General features: G+C 32.3%; 1 protein-coding gene across 3 annotated transcripts in view; it reads left to right on the top strand.

The window, feature by feature from the left end:
* Positions 1–20,476, top strand: part of LOC108906840 (disintegrin and metalloproteinase domain-containing protein 10) — a 216,583-nt gene that overhangs the window by 163,962 nt on the left and 32,145 nt on the right. For 2 of the 3 annotated variants that reach the window (XM_023454010.1, XM_023454008.1), the window contains exon 2: positions 19,314–19,571. In XM_023454010.1, the coding sequence (XP_023309778.1) occupies positions 19,314–19,571 (258 nt within the window). The remainder of the gene's footprint in view (positions 1–19,313; positions 19,572–20,476) is intronic. The other variant, XM_023454009.1, reaches the window with a different exon arrangement.

The raw sequence follows: 20,476 nt of genomic DNA, 5'->3' as shown, positions 1-20,476 counted from the left end.
AAAGTTCCAGAGAAAAATGCGTTCTACTGATGTCAGTTATGGGTAACAGACAGTTTGGGAACAGTTTATTTTATGTACAATTAAACTTTATCGTCTTACAACATTTGTAGTCATTTTAAATATATTTGAATATCAACGTGTAATGAGATCTAGCCCTTAGAATGTAGTTCACCGAAGAAGCATTTATAGATCTATATCTGAATAAGCTAATCTAAATCGTAAAAAGTATTTAATATAGCTGCAAATTTAATAGCAGGATGACGTTTAATAATTAGATTTGAATATCTCCAGTTAACCAGAAAATCGAAAGCAATGATTCTATAGCTGCATTCGACTACTATACATTTACAGCAAATAAAGTGACCTTCCTCTGCGTCTTCCAAAAATCACTAAAAACAAAAAAGAATGTGGTAAAAAACTTTCCGCTTGCCTCAAAATGGAGTTTGATAAATGTCAATTTGTGATAAGTATTTATATCAAAAAAATTATCAACATTTAATTGTTTAATATTTTATATCAATTGCGTTACTACAGAATAAAACTTTCAAAACAGGTATGCGAAAATTTATTAATTTACATATTGATATACGTATTGAAAATCTAAGCTTATATGTTAAGGCTATGCTCATGCTTTAGGTAAGGAGTAAGCTGGTTACTCTAAAGATCTGTTTATACCGAATTTTATTGAGACATCTCAAAAGTGATGAAATTATCTTTAAAAAAATGAAAAAATAATGTGTTTTTAAACTACTACTTTGTACTAAGGGGTAACTTGATCAAAATCAGTTTATTTTCATTCACTGGATTTTTAACTTTATAACAAAAAAATATGGTCCATGAATGGTTTATTACTAGTAAAATCAACAGGTGGAATGGCCAGATCTATCTCCGGACTTAAGTCCTATTGAGCAGCTTTAAATGCACTCAAAATAAAAGAATATTTTAGTTGCAAGTTAAATTAAAGACACAATGTATTAAGTAATGATATATGACATATACTATTTATACAGGGTGTCTGCAAATTTCACCGACAACGCTCGACGGTATATTCATAGCTATAAATAAATACGATCTACGAAAAAAAATTATATAAAACCTTTCGGTTTTTGAGTTACAGGCCTTCAAAGTTGTCAAAAATAAAACTAATTTAATTAATAACTTCATAACCCTTTCGCCGATCGCGTTAAAATTTAGCACATTTATTTGGAGTATTATGGCGTATTATTTCTTAAAGCTTTAGGCAAATCGATATACTGGGTGATAATTTTCTCCGGTTAGCTCTCCCTTTTAGCGGTCAAAAGTTTTACATGGATCGTATTTTTTTAAAACGGGCTACAACATTGAAAAGGTCGTTTTATTTAAAAAAATATTGTTCCTTGAGAAAATCGTCTACAGAAAGCCATTCTTGAGAAAAATTACATTATTTGCAGGTCTGTATGTTTCGGTTTGTGTAACAGTGTCACGGATTTAAAACTTTCAGTTCATTAGGCGATGAAAACAAGATGTTCAAAATTTTGTCCACCTTAGGCCCGCCTTACCCAGTTTCTACGAACGAACACAAATGTTGTCTTGCTTCACCATAACACAAATGCTTCACCATAACACAGATGTTATGTTACTTCACCATAAATTAAAACGATATCCATCAATTCCCAGTTGCTATATACGTAAGCCATTTCTGACACTTGAAAAATGAATGTAAACACTATCGCAAAAACGTTAATACTAAAATCGGATTTCAATATTCGGAATCGCCTGAGGCCACGTGGAGAGAGAGCGCATTGCATACAGCGCACAACGCGAATGACGCTAGAAACTACATTAGCCCAGCAATGTAAGGGTTGTAAATACCACAACCTCAATAATTTTTTTCTCAGAAACTAAGGATTTTACAAAAAATTTTTTTACGATATTGACCCCATTTTCATGACGCATCTATTCCCAAATTTATTGGGTCAAATTGTGACCTGGAAAGCCTCTGACCTACAGTGAAACCCAACAAAATTGCACGGCTTTCTTCCTCACTGTGTGTAATGCAACTATCCGTGAAAATAATACACGCAGTTGTAACTGATGGAGATTCCTTTTATAGTCTACAAACAAGTTGTTTAAATATTGGCTGTTTTTAAGCATTTTTCGGTAACTTCGGATAGACTCATTTTTTGTATGCCCCATTTCAAATTTTGAGTAATATGTTTCGATTGAAAATTAATGTTCATAGAATGTGGGTAAATCAAACTCTAGCAAATACTCGATTGTCCGTGTCACAGCTGGAGAATACTGGAATACTGCGGAAATAGAGATGAAGTTGACGCATTTTTCTTCCATCGGTAGCTGATTTATAATAAAGTCGCCGAGAAGTGATAAGTGATTGACCCGTGAACTCTTTTTAAGCCCGAGGCCGTTCTTTGTGTTGCTCCGTTCATGTGTGCCTCTCCCGGTTAGCCTTCAAAGAATCGACGACAACATCCAGGGCTAATTTCATTACGGAAACTGAATTTCGGTCTAATTGAGCCGAACACCCAGATTGTGAGTTTTGTTCCGTTCATTTGTGAGTTATGAAAGCAGCCATCTAGTAATTTAATAACGGTCTGAAGCGCTCACGTCGAGTCGAATATTATTTGGAATACGCAGAGCTGACAATTTTGCAGTCGATTTTTTTATTTTACCTTAAAATAGAAACGGGGATATGTATTGTAGGATATAAGCAACCTTTTAGCATAATATGCTTCATTTTATAGCTGCTTATTTTTTTTAATATCTCGGGCTGTGTAGAACTAATTAAATTGGGTATTAATTTTGAATTTTTTATTCAAAGCATGTAAAAATTAGCTATGTTGAAATCAATAAAATTCAATTACTGCAAAATTATTTCTATTATTACATATTATGCTTTCAATTTTGTTTTTTTTTGCCAAAAATCATGTTCAATTATTTTAATTAACTAGATTTACTATGAAAATCTCTAAAATTAAATTTCATTAGCATATCAGAGGGAGTTATATGAGCCCATTTGATAAAATTTTTAATAAAACTTTAGGAATTATTTTTATACCTTTAAAGTAAAAAGTGCAATATCTAGTAATAAAGAATAAAGAATTCGATACTACAGAATTAAAAGAAGATATACCTACTCTTACTTAAAACTCAAACTCGAAATGGGGTACCCAAGTCGTAAAAGTTTGAAGACCGCTGATCTAGACATATCGTCAACACTTTCGACATTGTTTCAAAATTAAATTTTTACTAAAAGTTTTCTATTTTGTATTTAATTCTATTAATATTCAGATATTTATTTTTTCATTCAATAAAAGAAACTATGCACTTAAAAAAGCAATTCTTAAAATGCAGGAATAGGTTAATAGTTAATAGATCTGTTTTGAGGTGTATGTGACAGGGGGCAAGCAAATTTTTTCTGGATTACCTTCAGTACAGCTCATAATAAAAGTATAGATCCCTAGATCTGGACGAGGGCCGGAACATTTTCAAAATTGCAAAAATGTTTAAAATTTTTTTAAAAAATACCTATTTTATCTGAGTTTTTTACTTATATCTTGGAACCTATGCATTTTGGAAGATTATTGAAGAGGAAAACAAGTTTTAGAATTTAACTTTGCACAATATAGATACTATAAGTTTAAATTTGTTACCAATGTTGCAAAATAGCAATAATTGATGAAAACCACGCAAAATAGTCAAGTTTTTTGGTTAATTTTTAAAAAATATTTTAATTGCTCCGAGGAAATTCTAACTTTGGTAAAAAAAAACTAGAGTATAATAGAACAACACACCAAATTTCATTAAAATCAGTTCGATAGTTTTCGCAAAATAATTTTTTGAAAAACACTGCAAAATTTTTTTCGAATTTTCAAAATCTTGCACAGCCTCAAATAAAGCATGTAGATACTTGAAAATTTTTTCACATAGAAAAGTTCGCTCAATCTTTCAAATAGTTTTTGAATAATTGAAATCAATTAGTTAGTTAACGCTCTTTTTTTATTTTTAAACAATTGGATTACATTTATCAATTTGCATTTGGTATTTTTCAAAAATTATGTAAAATTCAATTCTAAAACTTTTTTCGTTTTCAATATTCTTCCAAAATGCGTAGGTTCCAAGATATAAGTAAAAAACTGAGATAAAATAGGTATTTTTCAAATTTTTTAAACATTTTTGCAATTTTGAAGATGTTCCGGACCTCGCCCAGATCTAGGGATCTACACTTTTATTATGTGAGTTGTACTGATGGTATTCCAGTAAAAATTAGCTTGTCCCCTCTTACATTCAAGAAGTGGGATATTTCGACAGATCCGCCCTGGTCTATAAATCTTATCTATCCTGGTTAATTTCCTTATTGTCCTTGTCAAAGGCGGTGTAAGAATCAGAATAAAGGATTTTCTTCAAAAGTTTGCAATATTTAGGTAAATATTTTTTTTATTTTAAATAATTGTTAAATACTACCTAGCTGGTCTATAAATTTATATGTTATTAACTCATCTAGATTTTTTGTATAAAAGAATTGACGATTGAAGAAGAAGATGACATTCTTATTAGATCAAAATACATGGTTTGATTTACTTCTTACAAATATCGTAATATTTATGACAATGAAGCATACAGTTGTCTAGAAATAATTATGTTTTAACTTATTGTATTTTATATAAAAAACTTTCATATATACCTACCTGTTCTGGGAAACAAATTGGATCAATTCTATTTTATTTAAACTTTGACAGAGTAGTTGTGGTACCATGAATTCGTATTCAATATATTCTATCATTTTGAAAAAATAGTTTAATAGTAATGCGTATGAGAATAGACTTTTAGACGAACGAATCCAGTGGAACTACCGCCTTATATGTTTTTACTTCGAGGTACTTTTACGTTCTATTAATCGTTCTCAATCCACATTCGAGGCAGAATTGCTCCATCACTCTCCATTTTATTTATATCGCGAAAAATTGACCGGAAATACGGAAAATTTCACTTTTGATTAATTTGCATTAGGTATAATTGTAGAAATCGACTGAAAATGACTACAGGGCCATATTTATATGTATTTTGTTTCGTTGAATCCGAGTCCAGGGTCAGAATTGTCCCATCACCTCAATTCTATTTTGTAAATCGCGAAAAACCGCCCGTAAGGGTATTTAAATACAGAAAATGTGGAAAATTCTATTTTTCAAAATTAGAGAGATTCCAACTTCATCTTTCATCCCGTTTCTTTATGTCTATGAGGTTGTATAGACTGAAAGAATCACTATGAACAGAAATTATGGTAAAGAAGAACAGAATTCCCCCCAGGGTTGAAAAACATCTTCCGCAAACCCTTAGTTGTTCCTTCAAATATTCTACTTTCATATCTCCATATCAAATTTGGTCTTATAAAACAATTCGTTAAAGCCTTGGACAAAGACGGCAACCGTTTCCTGAAATATTTGATGCTTAACTGAAACTCAAATCCGTATCGTGTTAAGAGACGAAAAATTTATCACAAAAATGAATGATATTAAAAGAGCAACATGGCTAAGTTTCATGAAAGTCACTCTGAATTTCTTGGAGAATCAGAAAAGTGAGGATAATTAGAATTTAGATGAGGAGTTTTAAAACTGCAAACAGTTGGGTGCCTGATGAACTTGAAATTGCATTTCCTAGACTCTCTTCTTGAGAACCTTGGAGACTACAGTAAAGAACGAAGTGGACGGTTTCACCAAGATATCAAGGAAATGGAGCGTTGGTACCAAGGAGAAAGTGGGATAATGCAGATTTCTGTTGGATGCTTAAAAGGGAAAACGAGCTAAAAACAGAAAAGAAAATGAAATTCGTTGCATAGATCGTTTGAAGATAATATATTTTTTTTACAAAAGTAAAGTAAAAGGAACGTCATTTCTTATCTGGAAACGATGTTCACATCTTTGAATACCCTCATATCTCTGCGGGTATCAAATGGTTCAAGTTGTCTGGAAAGGAAAATTCCCAGACATTAGGGTTATTTTGCTTGGTATAAAAATACTGGAAGGTAATAGAGTGATTCCGACTCGGACCGTCAAAATACATATAGATTTGGTCCTGCAGTAACTTCCATTCGCTTTTTACAATTGTTCCAAATGCTATACCCCTTAGAGTAGAATTTTCTTTATTTAATGGTGGTCTTTCGGCGATTTAAACTGGGAGGTGATGGAGCAATTCTGGATTCGGATTCAGCGAATCAAAACACATTAGGATACATAGGTTTAGTCTTTGGAATAGACCACTTTTCTTTTTTTATGTGTCTGTGAGCAACTAAGGGTTTGCGGACAATATTTTTTAGCCCTGGATGAAAATGTGTTCTTTTTGGCCATACTTCCTGTTCATAGTGATTCTTTCTGTATCTGCAATCCCATAGACATAAGAAACAGGGGTGTAAGATAAAGNAACACACCAAATTTCATTAAAATCAGTTCGATAGTTTTCGCAAAATAATTTTTTGAAAAACATTGCAAAATTTTTTTCGAATTTTCAAAATCTTGCACAGCCTCAAATAAAGCATGTAGATACTTGAAAATTTTTTCACATAGAAAAGTTCGCTCAATCTTTCAAATAGTTTTTGAATAATTTAAATCAATTAGTTAGTTAACGCTCTTTTTTTATTTTTAAACAATTGGATTACATTTATCAATTTGCATTTGGTATTTTTCAAAAATTATGTAAAATTCAATTCTAAAACTTTTTTCGTTTTCAATATTCTTCCAAAATGCGTAGGTTCCAAGATATAAGTAAAAAACTGAGATAAAATAGGTATTTTTCAAATTTTTTAAACATTTTTGCAATTTTGAAGATGTTCCGGACCTCGCCCAGATCTAGGGATCTACACTTTTATTATGTGAGTTGTACTGATGGTATTCCAGTAAAAATTAGCTTGTCCCCTCTTACATTCAAGAAGTGGGATATTTCGACAGATCCGCCCTGGTCTATAAATCTTATCTATCCTGGTTAATTTCCTTATTGTCCTTGTCAAAGGCGGTGTAAGAATCAGAATAAAGGATTTTCTTCAAAAGTTTGCAATATTTAGGTAAATATTTTTTTTATTTTAAATAATTGTTAAATACTACCTAGCTGGTCTATAAATTTATATGTTATTAACTCATCTAGATTTTTTGTATAAAAGAATTGACGATTGAAGAAGAAGATGACATTCTTATTAGATCAAAATACATGGTTTGATTTACTTCTTACAAATATCGTAATATTTATGACAATGAAGCATACAGTTGTCTAGAAATAATTATGTTTTAACTTATTGTATTTTATATAAAAAACTTTCATATATACCTACCTGTTCTGGGAAACAAATTGGATCAATTCTATTTTATTTAAACTTTGACAGAGTAGTTGTGGTACCATGAATTCGTATTCAATATATTCTATCATTTTGAAAAAATAGTTTAATAGTAATGCGTATGAGAATAGACTTTTAGACGAACGAATCCAGTGGAACTACCGCCTTATATGTTTTTACTTCGAGATACTTTTACGTTCTATTAATCGTTCTCAATCCACATTCGAGGCAGAATTGCTCCATCACTCTCCATTTTATTTATATCGCGAAAAATTGACCGGAAATACGGAAAATTTCACTTTTGATTAATTTGCATTAGGTATAATTGTAGAAATCGACTGAAAATGACTACAGGGCCATATTTATATGTATTTTGTTTCGTTGAATCCGAGTCCAGGGTCAGAATTGTCCCATCACCTCAATTCTATTTTGTAAATCGCGAAAAACCGCCCGTAAGGGTATTTAAATACAGAAAATGTGGAAAATTCTATTTTTCAAAATTAGAGAGATTCCAACTTCATCTTTCATCCCGTTTCTTTATGTCTATGAGGTTGTATAGACTGAAAGAATCACTATGAACAGAAATTATGGTAAAGAAGAACAGAATTCCCCCCAGGGTTGAAAAACATCTTCCGCAAACCCTTAGTTGTTCCTTCAAATATTCTACTTTCATATCTCCATATCAAATTTGGTCTTATAAAACAATTCGTTAAAGCCTTGGACAAAGACGGCAACCGTTTCCTGAAATATTTGATGCTTAACTGAAACTCAAATCCGTATCGTGTTAAGAGACGAAAAATTTATCACAAAAATGAATGATATTAAAAGAGCAACATGGCTAAGTTTCATGAAAGTCACTCTGAATTTCTTGGAGAATCAGAAAAGTGAGGATAATTAGAATTTAGATGAGGAGTTTTAAAACTGCAAACAGTTGGGTGCCTGATGAACTTGAAATTGCATTTCCTAGACTCTCTTCTTGAGAACCTTGGAGACTACAGTAAAGAACGAAGTGGACGGTTTCACCAAGATATCAAGGAAATGGAGCGTTGGTACCAAGGAGAAAGTGGGATAATGCAGATTTCTGTTGGATGCTTAAAAGGGAAAACGAGCTAAAAACACAGAAAAGAAAATGAAATTCGTTGCATAGATCGTTTGAAGATAATATATTTTTTTTACAAAAGTAAAGTAAAAGGAACGTCATTTCTTATCTGGAAACGATGTTCACATCTTTGAATACCCTCATATCTCTGCGGGTATCAAATGGTTCAAGTTGTCTGGAAAGGAAAATTCCCAGACATTAGGGTTATTTTGCTTGGTATAAAAATACTGGAAGGTAATAGAGTGATTCCGACTCGGACCGTCAAAATACATATAGATTTGGTCCTGCAGTAACTTCCATTCGCTTTTTACAATTGTTCCAAATGCTATACCCCTTAGAGTAGAATTTTCTTTATTTAATGGTGGTCTTTCGGCGATTTAAACTGGGAGGTGATGGAGCAATTCTGGATTCGGATTCAGCGAATCAAAACACATTAGGATACATAGGTTTAGTCTTTGGAATAGACCACTTTTCTTTTTTTATGTGTCTGTGAGCAACTAAGGGTTTGCGGACAATATTTTTTAGCCCTGGATGAAAATGTGTTCTTTTTGGCCATACTTCCTGTTCATAGTGATTCTTTCTGTATCTGCAATCCCATAGACATAAGAAACAGGGGTGTAAGATAAAGGTTGGACTCCCTCTAGTTTTAAAAAGTAGAATTTTCCATATTTTCTGTATTTAAGGGCGATTCTTCGCGGTTAAAAAAAAATGGAGGGTGATGGAGCAATTCTGGATTCGGATTCGGGTGTCTTTAGAAAAGAACCAAATTTTTCTGAAAAACTGTTAAATATAAGTATCGACAACCTTATATCAGTCGAAAGGGCATTCAATTTTGCAGTTACCAATGACAATTAATATGGGTCATTCCGTTTGAAAAAAAAGGTTTTTCAATAAAATTATTAAATGTAGGTCTCAGTATTTCCGAGTCTGAATAAGGTACACGTTTTGCTCATAGATGACAAGATAGAATAATTTATGCCAAAGCGAACTGTGAAAAAACTGCAGGTTTCTAACTCTTACGGTTTAGATGCTATTTAGCCTCATTTAGAGAGCTGATATCGTGATTTTTTTCAAAAACAACTGAATATCTCGAAAACGGTAAGTTTTAAATACCATGTACATTTAATCTACCTAATATTAACCAAGAAATTCAAAAATACAATAATATACAGGGTGTTCCATTTAAAATAACAACGTTTGTAGCGCCCACGCGAAATGGAACACCCTGTGAAGCTGAAAATATTTTTTTACATGGCCCATATGATTTCAGGAAGGTTTTATTAAAACCATTTTTTATAAAGTTTACAGTTACAGAGTTACAGAAGAATCCCTCTTAGGTGGATACGAAATATTGTTCCTTAGTTTGTCTCAAAAATGAAACTTGATAAGTATATGTTGTCAATATAATTCACATATTTATTTGCAAAAGTGAAAACTTTGCATTTAGCTCGGTTTGATATCGTTTAATCGAAACCACCTGCCCTCTTGGCACACTTACCTACTGCGCCAATCTCTAAGGTGCAACAATTATTTTTATCAGATAGCGGCAGTGGAAATCATTCGCCAATAAATCCAATTGGCAACATCTGTTGCGCAAATAGGCTTCAATAAATAATGATGAATAATTTGAAACGGTTATAAATAAACGTTTAATGAAAGTAAGTGGCAGCGGTCGTTCCAACAAATTGAGATCAATTCCTTGAATGTACTTATTATTCGTTTGCTTAGAAATTACCCCGTGAGCAATATTTTTCCTTGAATCGTTTTAAAACAATGGATTATTAGTAATTTCTGACTAATAACATATAATGTGTGTTTACAAATAATGCAAGCAATGAAACGTAAATGTGTACAGGACAAAGTGAAAACATTAGCTTTATTTCTATCGAATGTATAATTATAATTATCATTTGTACCATAAAATGTCTTATCAGTATTATTACAAGAACTTCCAAGAACGGAATACGCTATTTAGTGGAAATGGACTCTTTTAGTGTCACATTTAGGCAACCCACAACAAATTGTACAGGCCGAATCTGACCCTTGTGTAGTATTTACATAGATACATACTATAAAAATGAACAATTTCAAATTAATTTATTTTTTCAAAGATTTGGAAGTATTTAAAATAAATACCCGTTTCGTAAAACAATAATGTGATTTCTCTTGTTTTGTTTTCTTGGCATTTTCTAGTTCTACTAAGTATTGCTATTGTTTTTCTTGGTGGTGTACTGTATCAGTGTGTTTTTTTCTTCAAGTGGTTTATTATAGACGTACTCTTAACCATAACCAAACTTTCCGTGAATGATATCCTGTTGCGAGGCTAGTTCGCTTACATAAAATTATCTTTAATGCGTATGCTCAGTAACATTGATATAATTTTAATTTATTGAAAACAAAGTGATATACTCTGTATTTAAAAAAATATACATATTGTATTATTAGCTCCGGCATTTTTTACTCTATTTCAAAAATATTAAGCTAATTCAAAGATTCATATACTTTTCTTATAAAATGAAATCAAACGATGTTCTTCGATACCTACCAGAAGTCTAGGTATGCAAAAACACTCAAATATCTTGCATTCTTGCTATTCTATATTATTACCTTGACAAATACTAGTCACTTAAAAACAGCTACTACAATTCAATGCCGGTCGGGGCATATAGTCCGTAGAGTAGTTGTTTCTCGCAACACTGGCAATTAAAACATTGTGTAACTTTTATTTGACACTTTTTTGTGTTATTGATGTTAACCAGAGTTGCGGAACAATCCGTCTTAAGTAGGTCATCCTGTAACATACCAGAATTACGTAGTTTTCAGATTTAGTAAAGAAGAGTTCTGCTATTATATTTTCTAAATAAAATTATGCAAAGTGCGCTTTCTCGTTAGAGAATCATTCTTCATTCTTTTTGAGAAAAAGAGTTACTTAAAAGGATCTGAACAGGTCATGCATTCTTTTAAGGAAATGCAAAGGCAGAATTAGAACATTTCTGTGTAACATTAACTCTGTATAAAATTTAATTCATTCATCACCTTAGTTAAAGAGAAAGAAAATTATGGAGGCTAAAAATATGGCATGAAATTAATGTCTCGTTCGTGATCTTTATAACAAAGAGAGTAATTATATTAAGTAAGAGCTCTTCACATCTATTTGAAATTTAAATTCCACGAGTCTCTGTGTAAATATTTAGATATTTATATAACTGAAGTGAGAAACACATTTAATAATTTTATTTATGCAAAGTAATTTTATGTTAATCGTTAGTTTGTGAAAAATATGAATTGAATTTTTTTAATAGCCTAACACAATGTTTGAGGCTTTATTTATGTTCTAGATTAATATAAAATCCATCCGCTTTTATCAGACATCCTTTAGTTAATAATCAATTCACGTTGAAAATATTTTGTGATACAAATGAGTTTCATCAGAAAAAAGTTGTTAAATTGTGTTTAACAGGAAATTAGACTAATATCATTTTTTTCAATGAAATCTCTACTTTCAGGCGTATAATTTAATACCATATATTATGAGCGTTTTAACAGGAGTTTTTTTGCAGTAAGATAATTTTCAGAATGCTGGTTGTACCATACCGTTTTCATAAATGAGGAATCTGGAAGAAACTTTTTACAATTATTATTCCTTTGTAATATGTCACAAATTAAAATATGTTAATTTTACCGTATTAAAAAAAATCTTTTTTATAAAAGGAAAAGTGATTACTCCAATAAAAAATTTAACACTTGTGTTCTAAGTAGTAAAAACATCTACACCTGTATAGTTAAAGGTCAAAATAAAAGCGAATAATGGCACATCTTAACATCCGGCAAATTGACCACAGTCTGATCAAACTCATTTTATCCGCGAGATTCACAGATCAAGAAGAGGGTTCACAGTAGGAATGATAATGACAGGAGACCTTAATAATAGAACAGGTACATTATGTGCAGTGCTACACACATCTATGTTTACCGCGACGTTCAGACAGAGAATGAGCTCCAATGCTAGTCTGCCTCTGCGCATCTAAATTTCGCTAACTAGATGAAATTGGTCAAGTTATACTTCTCCAATATCAATTGGTTATCGTACATACTAGTTTCTCTTGCTAGTGGTTAAATGGTCATGAAAACTCTTTTTAGATTGGTGTGCAGGTAGCAGTTGTCAATGGTTCAACAATTTCTGGACTGGTTGCCAAGTCGTCAATTTTCTTGACTTGAGAAGAGATATTGCTCCTTAATGGCGTTCTTGTCAATGGTGTGAAGTCACTGGTTTCTAATCTTCCGGCCCTTCATTGTTCCGGTTCAATTGTTTCCAAATTCCTTTTAATAGAATTATAGTATACTTAGGTCCTGTAAATGTGTACTCTGTGCTCTTGACCTGTTAATTTCTCTACATTGTTATTCTGTGTCACATAAACGTAGATAAATTAGCGATTGTGGAGCATATGGTAGATGCGGGGCACTTAATAGATCTAACAGTAAGAAATATCAGAATTCTAGTAAGCGAAAGATCTTGGTCAAGGCTCTAAAAGACCAATAGAAATCCCAAAAATCCAAGTAATTTGAGTTGAGGCGAAGGCATAGAACTAAGGAATTTGGAAACAACTCATTCGTAACAATCAGGAGAGGAATGTCACAGGCCAATTACTTCAAACTGATTACATCAGTGCAGACAGCAAATACAAATTCTTCTGAAGAAAAGAGCGACATGTCACTGGAAAACACAAATACCGACAACGTGACAACCAGTTCTAAAATCGTTCAGTCAACTCCTAGATATATTTAATGGATCCTAAGAGTATAAAATATGAGTAGCATATATTTCTTATTTCAATTTTTTGCATATGTACATTGAAAAATATTTGTCCAGCACATATTTCACTCGGCATCCAAACACTGCACAAAATACTGGAATAAAATGTCATCGTCAAAATGTAGGCATTCATAATTGGATAAATCGCGTTCAGTTTTTCTGCTTTTTTTAGCAACTGGGTGGGGAAAGTACTTTTTAGATAACTTGTATTTTGTTAAGTCCAACTTACCTTAAAAACACTTTTTTCACTATTCTGGGTTTATCACTTTTCCCTTATAGTATCTTATTTTTCTTGTATTTATTTGTATAAAAGCTGCCAGAATTTACAATAATTACCGGCCAGTCGTATCGCTTGAATGTATCATAAAACAGGAGCTTGCTTGAGAGTTACCCCCAAATTGTTTATTTCATGTGAGAAGTAGATGCTTGGTTTATTTCATTTGAAATGGAGCAATTACTTTCCGGAAGCGGAATGATGCTTTTATAGTTTTATATAGAAAATATAGTTTTTCCAATAGCAAAAGGACTATCTTAAAATAAACTACTAAATATTTATTTATTTTCTTTATTATGTTTTATTACTTTTATTTATATGGTGTCATATAACGCATCTGTGGTGTTGTATAAACTCAAAAAATAGTAGACTCTTTAATTACATGAAATATAACAATATCGATTTTTCTTTGTTTCCAATCAGTTTTATTGATGCTTAAGGGTTTAATGGCATAGATGAAATAGTTGTATTTGATGATTCTTTTTTAGAGAGTTAATCAACCATTTTGCGGATATACGTAAAAAGTCTGACATTGTATATGGTATTTACATTTAGTAACCTTTGAAATATATTGAAATAAATAAAAAAATATAAAACATTTTTATGTTTCACGGCAGTAAATAATTTAGTAGGTATGTTATGAAAATACTTTTTCGTTGATAAGGCAGAAGCTTTTTACATTTCGGTCACGTAGAACAAACTTTGATCATAAAACCTTTGTTACTGTTAAGTCGGAGTACTTTTTATTGTTATTACATGGCAATTGTTCTGTACACACCATTATACCGTTGTTTTGCTGAATAATCACATAAGTTAGCAATGCATAATTTACTTTACGTTTATAATATTTTTTTCCTACAAAAAATATAACAGAATGCAGTGTAGTAACTTTCTCAAACTAGTTTAACTGTATGGAAATAGTAACTAGTAACACTTAACTGATATCAAAATTTCGCATCAAACTAGTTTTATAAGTAGAAAGTTAAAATTTATTATTTTTAGAAATATACATGTACCTGTTGCCTAGAAAAATAAGAAATTGCAACATTAATGTACTCAGCCTATGATTTTGTACCTTTATTTCCCAGGTGATTACAAATTAGACGATTATCTTGGCGTTAAATATTCTTTCTAAACGATTTAATTATTATGGGTATTTGTATAGACCAAATTGTTATTTTGTTGAAATTTGTCATCTCAGATATTATTTAGGCTTAGTGAAGTTTCAATTTATTTTAAGAAGGTACATTGTAGGTATTTTTTTATATTAAAACATACTAATAAAGTAACAAAAAATGAACTAAAAGCGGCTTTAGAATAGAAACAACAGCAGAGTTATTGAAAATATATCGCGAAAAATGCCGCTTCACTATGATGGCAATTATACAGGGTGTTTTAAATAAATATGTTCCTTGAAAAGGGTGATAGAGGGCACGAAAATGAGCAACTTTTATTAAGTAACTGATGATTTAAATAAAACATTATGTTTTAAATTGAAAAATAAAATTCACATGAAAAACAACATTCATCCGTAAAAGCCACCTTGCTTTAAAATCCGGATCTTGTGCTATTTGATGTCGAAACCATTGTCAAAATTCCACACTTGGCTGAAAATCATTGTTATTTAATACCCGAATCCTTTGTAAAGCATAGTGTCGCGAGTACTGCGCCTCTGATCTTCCTCAACGAGGTTTATGATGTTTTTTTCGTTGTCGAACATGTTGCGGCCTTTCCCTTCCACGACCTTCATATGTCAGGTGGACATTCCCGGTATCCCGTAACCTTTGAACTGCCGTTTGTACTTTTCTACTGTTAGGTTGTCGTCTGCTTCGGTAACGGACCGCATACAAACGACAAGTCTCATTTAAATTGTACTGACAATCTCCCTACATCAATACCTGCTAGTCCTTGATCAGAAAACACTTTATACGCCGGCTAAGTAATACTGCAACACACAACTAAAGAACACACGAGAACACTGACCTTGATTTGCTTGATTGTGGAGTCACGTGGAACGTCAGCCAATTAGAGAAGCGCTTCACGCATGTAGCGAGTCCGAGGCGTTCAGGACGTGCACGTGCACAAGGTGCACAGGATCAGCTTACATTTATGGTTCATTTTTTAAATTAATTTTGTCGAAAACAGAAGGGTTTAGACCATCAGTTGCTTAATAAGAGTTGCTCATTTTCGAACCTACTGTCACCCTTTTCCAAGAACGCACTTATTTCAGAAACACCCTATATAATTCATGAAACAAGTTGTGCACGTGTCAAGGCGAAGTTTTTAGTATACTTTTATTTGGTAAACTGCATATGTAACTATTTATAGGCGTCATTTTACTTAGGGGGTTAATATGATAAGAGAAGAAAATATAAAGAAAGAAGATAAAGATAAAGAAATATGCGCGCGCATAGTAATTATAAACAGTATAGTAAATATGTGAAAATCCAATCGGTCTATTGGTTAATTGGTAATTGGATAAAAAAACGATCAACAGAAGTATGGTCAGACGGATCTGATTTGCATCAGGTTTCATAAAGGGTCCATGGGCTGAAGCAAATCGGAAAATTAGCATGCTAAGCAGAACTCCAGAATTGTTACATCATCTCAATAGAATTGGGCTGAATACCGTCGTGCGGCGTAGGACACATATTTGTGGGAGCAGAATTTCAGTTACCTCATGATATCAAAGAGATTAACAGAATAATTACTGCCTGCCTTCAACAGACCTTTTTTAAAACTTTTACTAGCGAGTCATGAGTCACAAGACCTGAATGCTGTTGCAATCGGGCCGCGTTTTTAGAACCGCAACAACAGCAACAGCCACTCGTTTTGCATTATTATCAAAATAAAAATTTTTTAAAGTAATAAAAAAATTACTGATTTGTAGAAAATTAGTCTTTATTTTCCTAGAGGCAAGCATTTAGAGTAGTGGGAACGGTGTAAAGTATAAATAGCATAATTACTGCTTTTATATACTTATAAAGTACCATTGGAACTCCTCATTAAAGTGGGTGATTGATGACGTTTTTTTTAAAGCTTCAAGCCTTCATTACCTACATTTACAGTGCTAATAGTAAATTAATAATGTACAATATTGAATTTAGTTTCAACCAAACGCCAACGCTATCTCAATCTATTGACAAATTATAAGCTGGAATATAGTCCATTGTGTATTTGTCTTTACAGTTGTTTAACAAATAGTTCTAATATGTAACCTACGTCATCCTACATTTTGTACCTTTTTTTTCATAAAACAATAGAAAATCAAGCTATGACGAAATACGTGTCACATATTTTTCGCAAATCTTTTGAAAGTATTAAAGCTGTTTTACACACAACAATTTATTGAACAATAAATTGAACAAGTCGACTTTCAATTATTTTATGAAGTGTAAGGGTACTATGATGAGAATTAATTTCAATTTCAATTAACTAAGAACTTATTAATCTTGCACAGTATCTAACTCAAATTGCAACAAAAATTGTTGCAATTTGGAAGATTAAAAAGTTTCTTAGTTAATTACTGAAATTAGTTCTAACTTTAGTATCACTATAAAGTTAGTATGACACTTCATACGACCGTACGACCCTAAAACAGAAATTTTATTACAATTTATTGACTTCAATAATAAATCTAATTACATTTTTTATTTTTTTTAAATGTCAGCCCAATTATGATAATTTGAGTTTGAGAGTTGACAAATAATGAAGTTCGAGATTGGCATCAATGAAATTGGCCAATAAATTGTTGTAACTGTTGAAACGTGTAAAGTGGTCTTCGATAATTTGTTAAATTAATTAATTTGTTGAAAAGTAAATTGTCAATTTATTGTTCAATAAATTGTTGTGTGCAAAACAGCTTTTAAAAGATATGGGAAACAACTTTATTCGCATTTTCTGCTGCCCTTTCATTTGTTAAATGAAATGTTTAATATATATACAGGGTGTCTACAAATTTGGAGAGGATATTTGCAGAGTAAAAAAATCGAGGTGCAGAAACTCGGTTAGTAGAAATATTTTTTGTAAATAAAATTATATTTTTTAATACCGATACATTGATATCAGTAACTGTGCTTCCATTTACAAGTATTGGTGTGTGAGCCTATTTGGAAGTAGTTATATAAGGTGACCCAACATACACACAAGAAGTAATTTGATATAGATTCATGAAATATATAGTAGGTATAGGGTTATGAATATAATAACATATCGGATAAATGGTCTCCACGACTTTGCTGGCACTTATGCACCTTTTTGTCGAACATTTTCATGACTTAGACTTCAAAAAATCCCATAGAGAAAAGTCCAACGGTATTAAATCGCATGATCTGGGCGTCTCTGATCACCAAAACGAGAAATTATACAACCAGGAAGTGACTCATGCAGTAATTGGATTGTTTCTCGCGGTGTATGACATGTAGTACCGTCTGGTTGAAACCACATATCGTCTACGTCCATATCTTGCAATTTAGGCACAAAAAATTGGATTATCATGTTGCGATAGCGAGCATATTAACCGTTATTACCTGACTAGCCGCATTTTCGGAGAATGGTCCTATGATGTCTCCAGCCCAAAATCCGCACCAAACAGTGATATGTTGCGGATGCAGTTGCTTCTTAGTGCAACAATTTTGTCGATCAAGCCATCAAGATGAAAATGAGCCCCATCGCTGATGATAATTTTGTTCGAAAAATCAGCATCCACTTGTTCCATAATATAATCTATTCAGCGAACTCTCTTCGCTCTGCATGGTCAGTGTGCTTCAGTTCTTTTGCTGCTATGAATATGAATTGAATTGAATTTTGTAGCTATGAATATGCAAATCTTATCTGAGAATACGCTGGCGCTGTAGAGAGTATCACGAAAAGTCCATGATGTCGAATTAATGTTCCTGGACTCTCAGCAACACTTTCACGAACTGCTTCGATATTTTGTATTGAACGACTTGTTGAAGAACGGCCAGAGACCACTAATTAAATCAGTCTCCCTGAATTTTTTAATTAATCTCTTCACAACTGATGAAGTTAAATCACTATTTCGATCATATTTTGTATAAAAATTGCGAAGTGTAGCTGCCAAACCTTCATTATTTTTAAAATATTGCTCAATGAAATGGTGTAGCACTTTTTTTAGTTTTTAATAACCTTGAACTGTCAGCTGTCACAATGTCTTTTTTCCGTTGGCAACACTTTACCGCACAAATGGCGTTAGATTCAAATCTTGCGTGAATTTTGGGACACCCGATACATAAAGATGTGTAATTAACTCACGATTTGCATTAGCGTTTCCTTACGTTATCGTCACCATGTTTCTATTAATTCAATGTTACTTATTGATAGGTCATTTTTATGTGTAACATATAGAGTATCGTTTTACAAAAAGAAAACAATTGTAATAGGATTTTAGACAAATAATAAATTATTGTTCACTAATAATTTCACAATAATGAATAGTAGAACTAATGATTACCTAAAATTAAACTAGCAATGTTTCTGTTTACTTCAAAAATGGAACAAAGAAATGGAAGATACGCCATTTACGTCCACAAATATCCACCTTTTTTATGCAGTATGTAACTCGGGGACAATTCCAGAGGTTCTCAATAAATTCTAACAGTTTTGATTGTCATTTATTTTGCAATTTCAACCATATTAATAAAAATGAATAATGCATTCTACCAAAACACCCTGTATATATTTGTAAACGTCCTGTATGTATGTGTGTTTAAACTGAAAATGCCATGTATGGAAGAGCAATCAGTGTCTGTAAAGCCTGTAATGATGATTTTTTCTTTTTTTGTTCCAGCAGAACGACTGAACGAGTACATAAGTCACTATGAGCCCCTCAATTACGACACGGCGGACGTTCACAGGGCTCACGTCCGAGCGAAGAGATCAGTTGTTAGAGACAATTTCGTTCATTTATCGTTTCGTGCCCATAGCCGTGATTTCCGATTACGGCTGAAAAGGGACCTGAGTGTGTTCAGTGACTCGCTGGAGGTGCACGGGCCCCAAGGCCAGATCGACGTGGACACTTCCCACATATACCAAGGCCATTTAGTGGGTTAGTATTGTGCATGTTTTTTTAAATTATAATGCAGAGTTAAATTAATGTTTTTTTATGATTATTTTTAATCCAAGGCCAAACAACAAGAATGATGGCCAGTTTTATATCTACAGGTTTGTGGAATACTGAACTCTGTTTCATGTTGAATACAACAAAACATTAGCATATGTATTTTATAATTTCTGAAAACGACTACGAATATACAGGCTGTTACAAATTCGCTTCTCACTACAGGGATCTCGGAAACGGTGAGTGGTACGAAGTAGCTTAAATGGGGTCAAAGTTGCGTAATCGGGGGACCAACAGTATGCCTCTAAAAAATCAAGGCTAACATGATTAGTTTTCGAAATATTTAAAAAAAAAACTAAATTTTGGAAATCCGTTTTTGTTTCATTTCAGCCTTGTTTGAGGTGATATTGAAAAAAGAAGAACACTTTCTCGTGGCCACTATTTGTCCTCTATCGAATGGCATTATCAATTTGTATATGTAACGTTTCGTCTCTCCAGGACCATCATCAACTTCATTTTTTTAAATACGACCCTAGAAATTTTTTGCAAGCCTTCATGGCCCCCAATACTGTACTGCCTCAGTCCGAACCAGATTCAGATATTTTGTCCCGAAAAATTCGTCTTCAGTGTATTCGTTCCAAATTTATCTAATTTTTTTATTTAGATTTCTTTGTTTATTGAATTATCGTACACTGTAAGTGTCGTTAGACCCTGTGAAATCCATCTAGTTATTTAAACTATTACCACCACGCGTTACAATAAAACATTTATTATTATTAACTATTACCATCACTTGGTCATACATAACTCAATAAGTTGTTGCGTCAAAATTAAAACATTATTACAATTTTAATTTTATTATGACAAATTAATTCTTAAAAATGCATATGAAC

This window comes from Anoplophora glabripennis, unplaced genomic scaffold (assembly GCF_000390285.2).
Source record: "Anoplophora glabripennis isolate ALB-LARVAE unplaced genomic scaffold, Agla_2.0 scaffold174, whole genome shotgun sequence".
Taxonomy (NCBI): domain Eukaryota; kingdom Metazoa; phylum Arthropoda; class Insecta; order Coleoptera; family Cerambycidae; genus Anoplophora; species Anoplophora glabripennis.
Note: the sequence above shows the minus strand (reverse complement) of the source record. Positions and strands in the feature narration are given on the sequence as shown.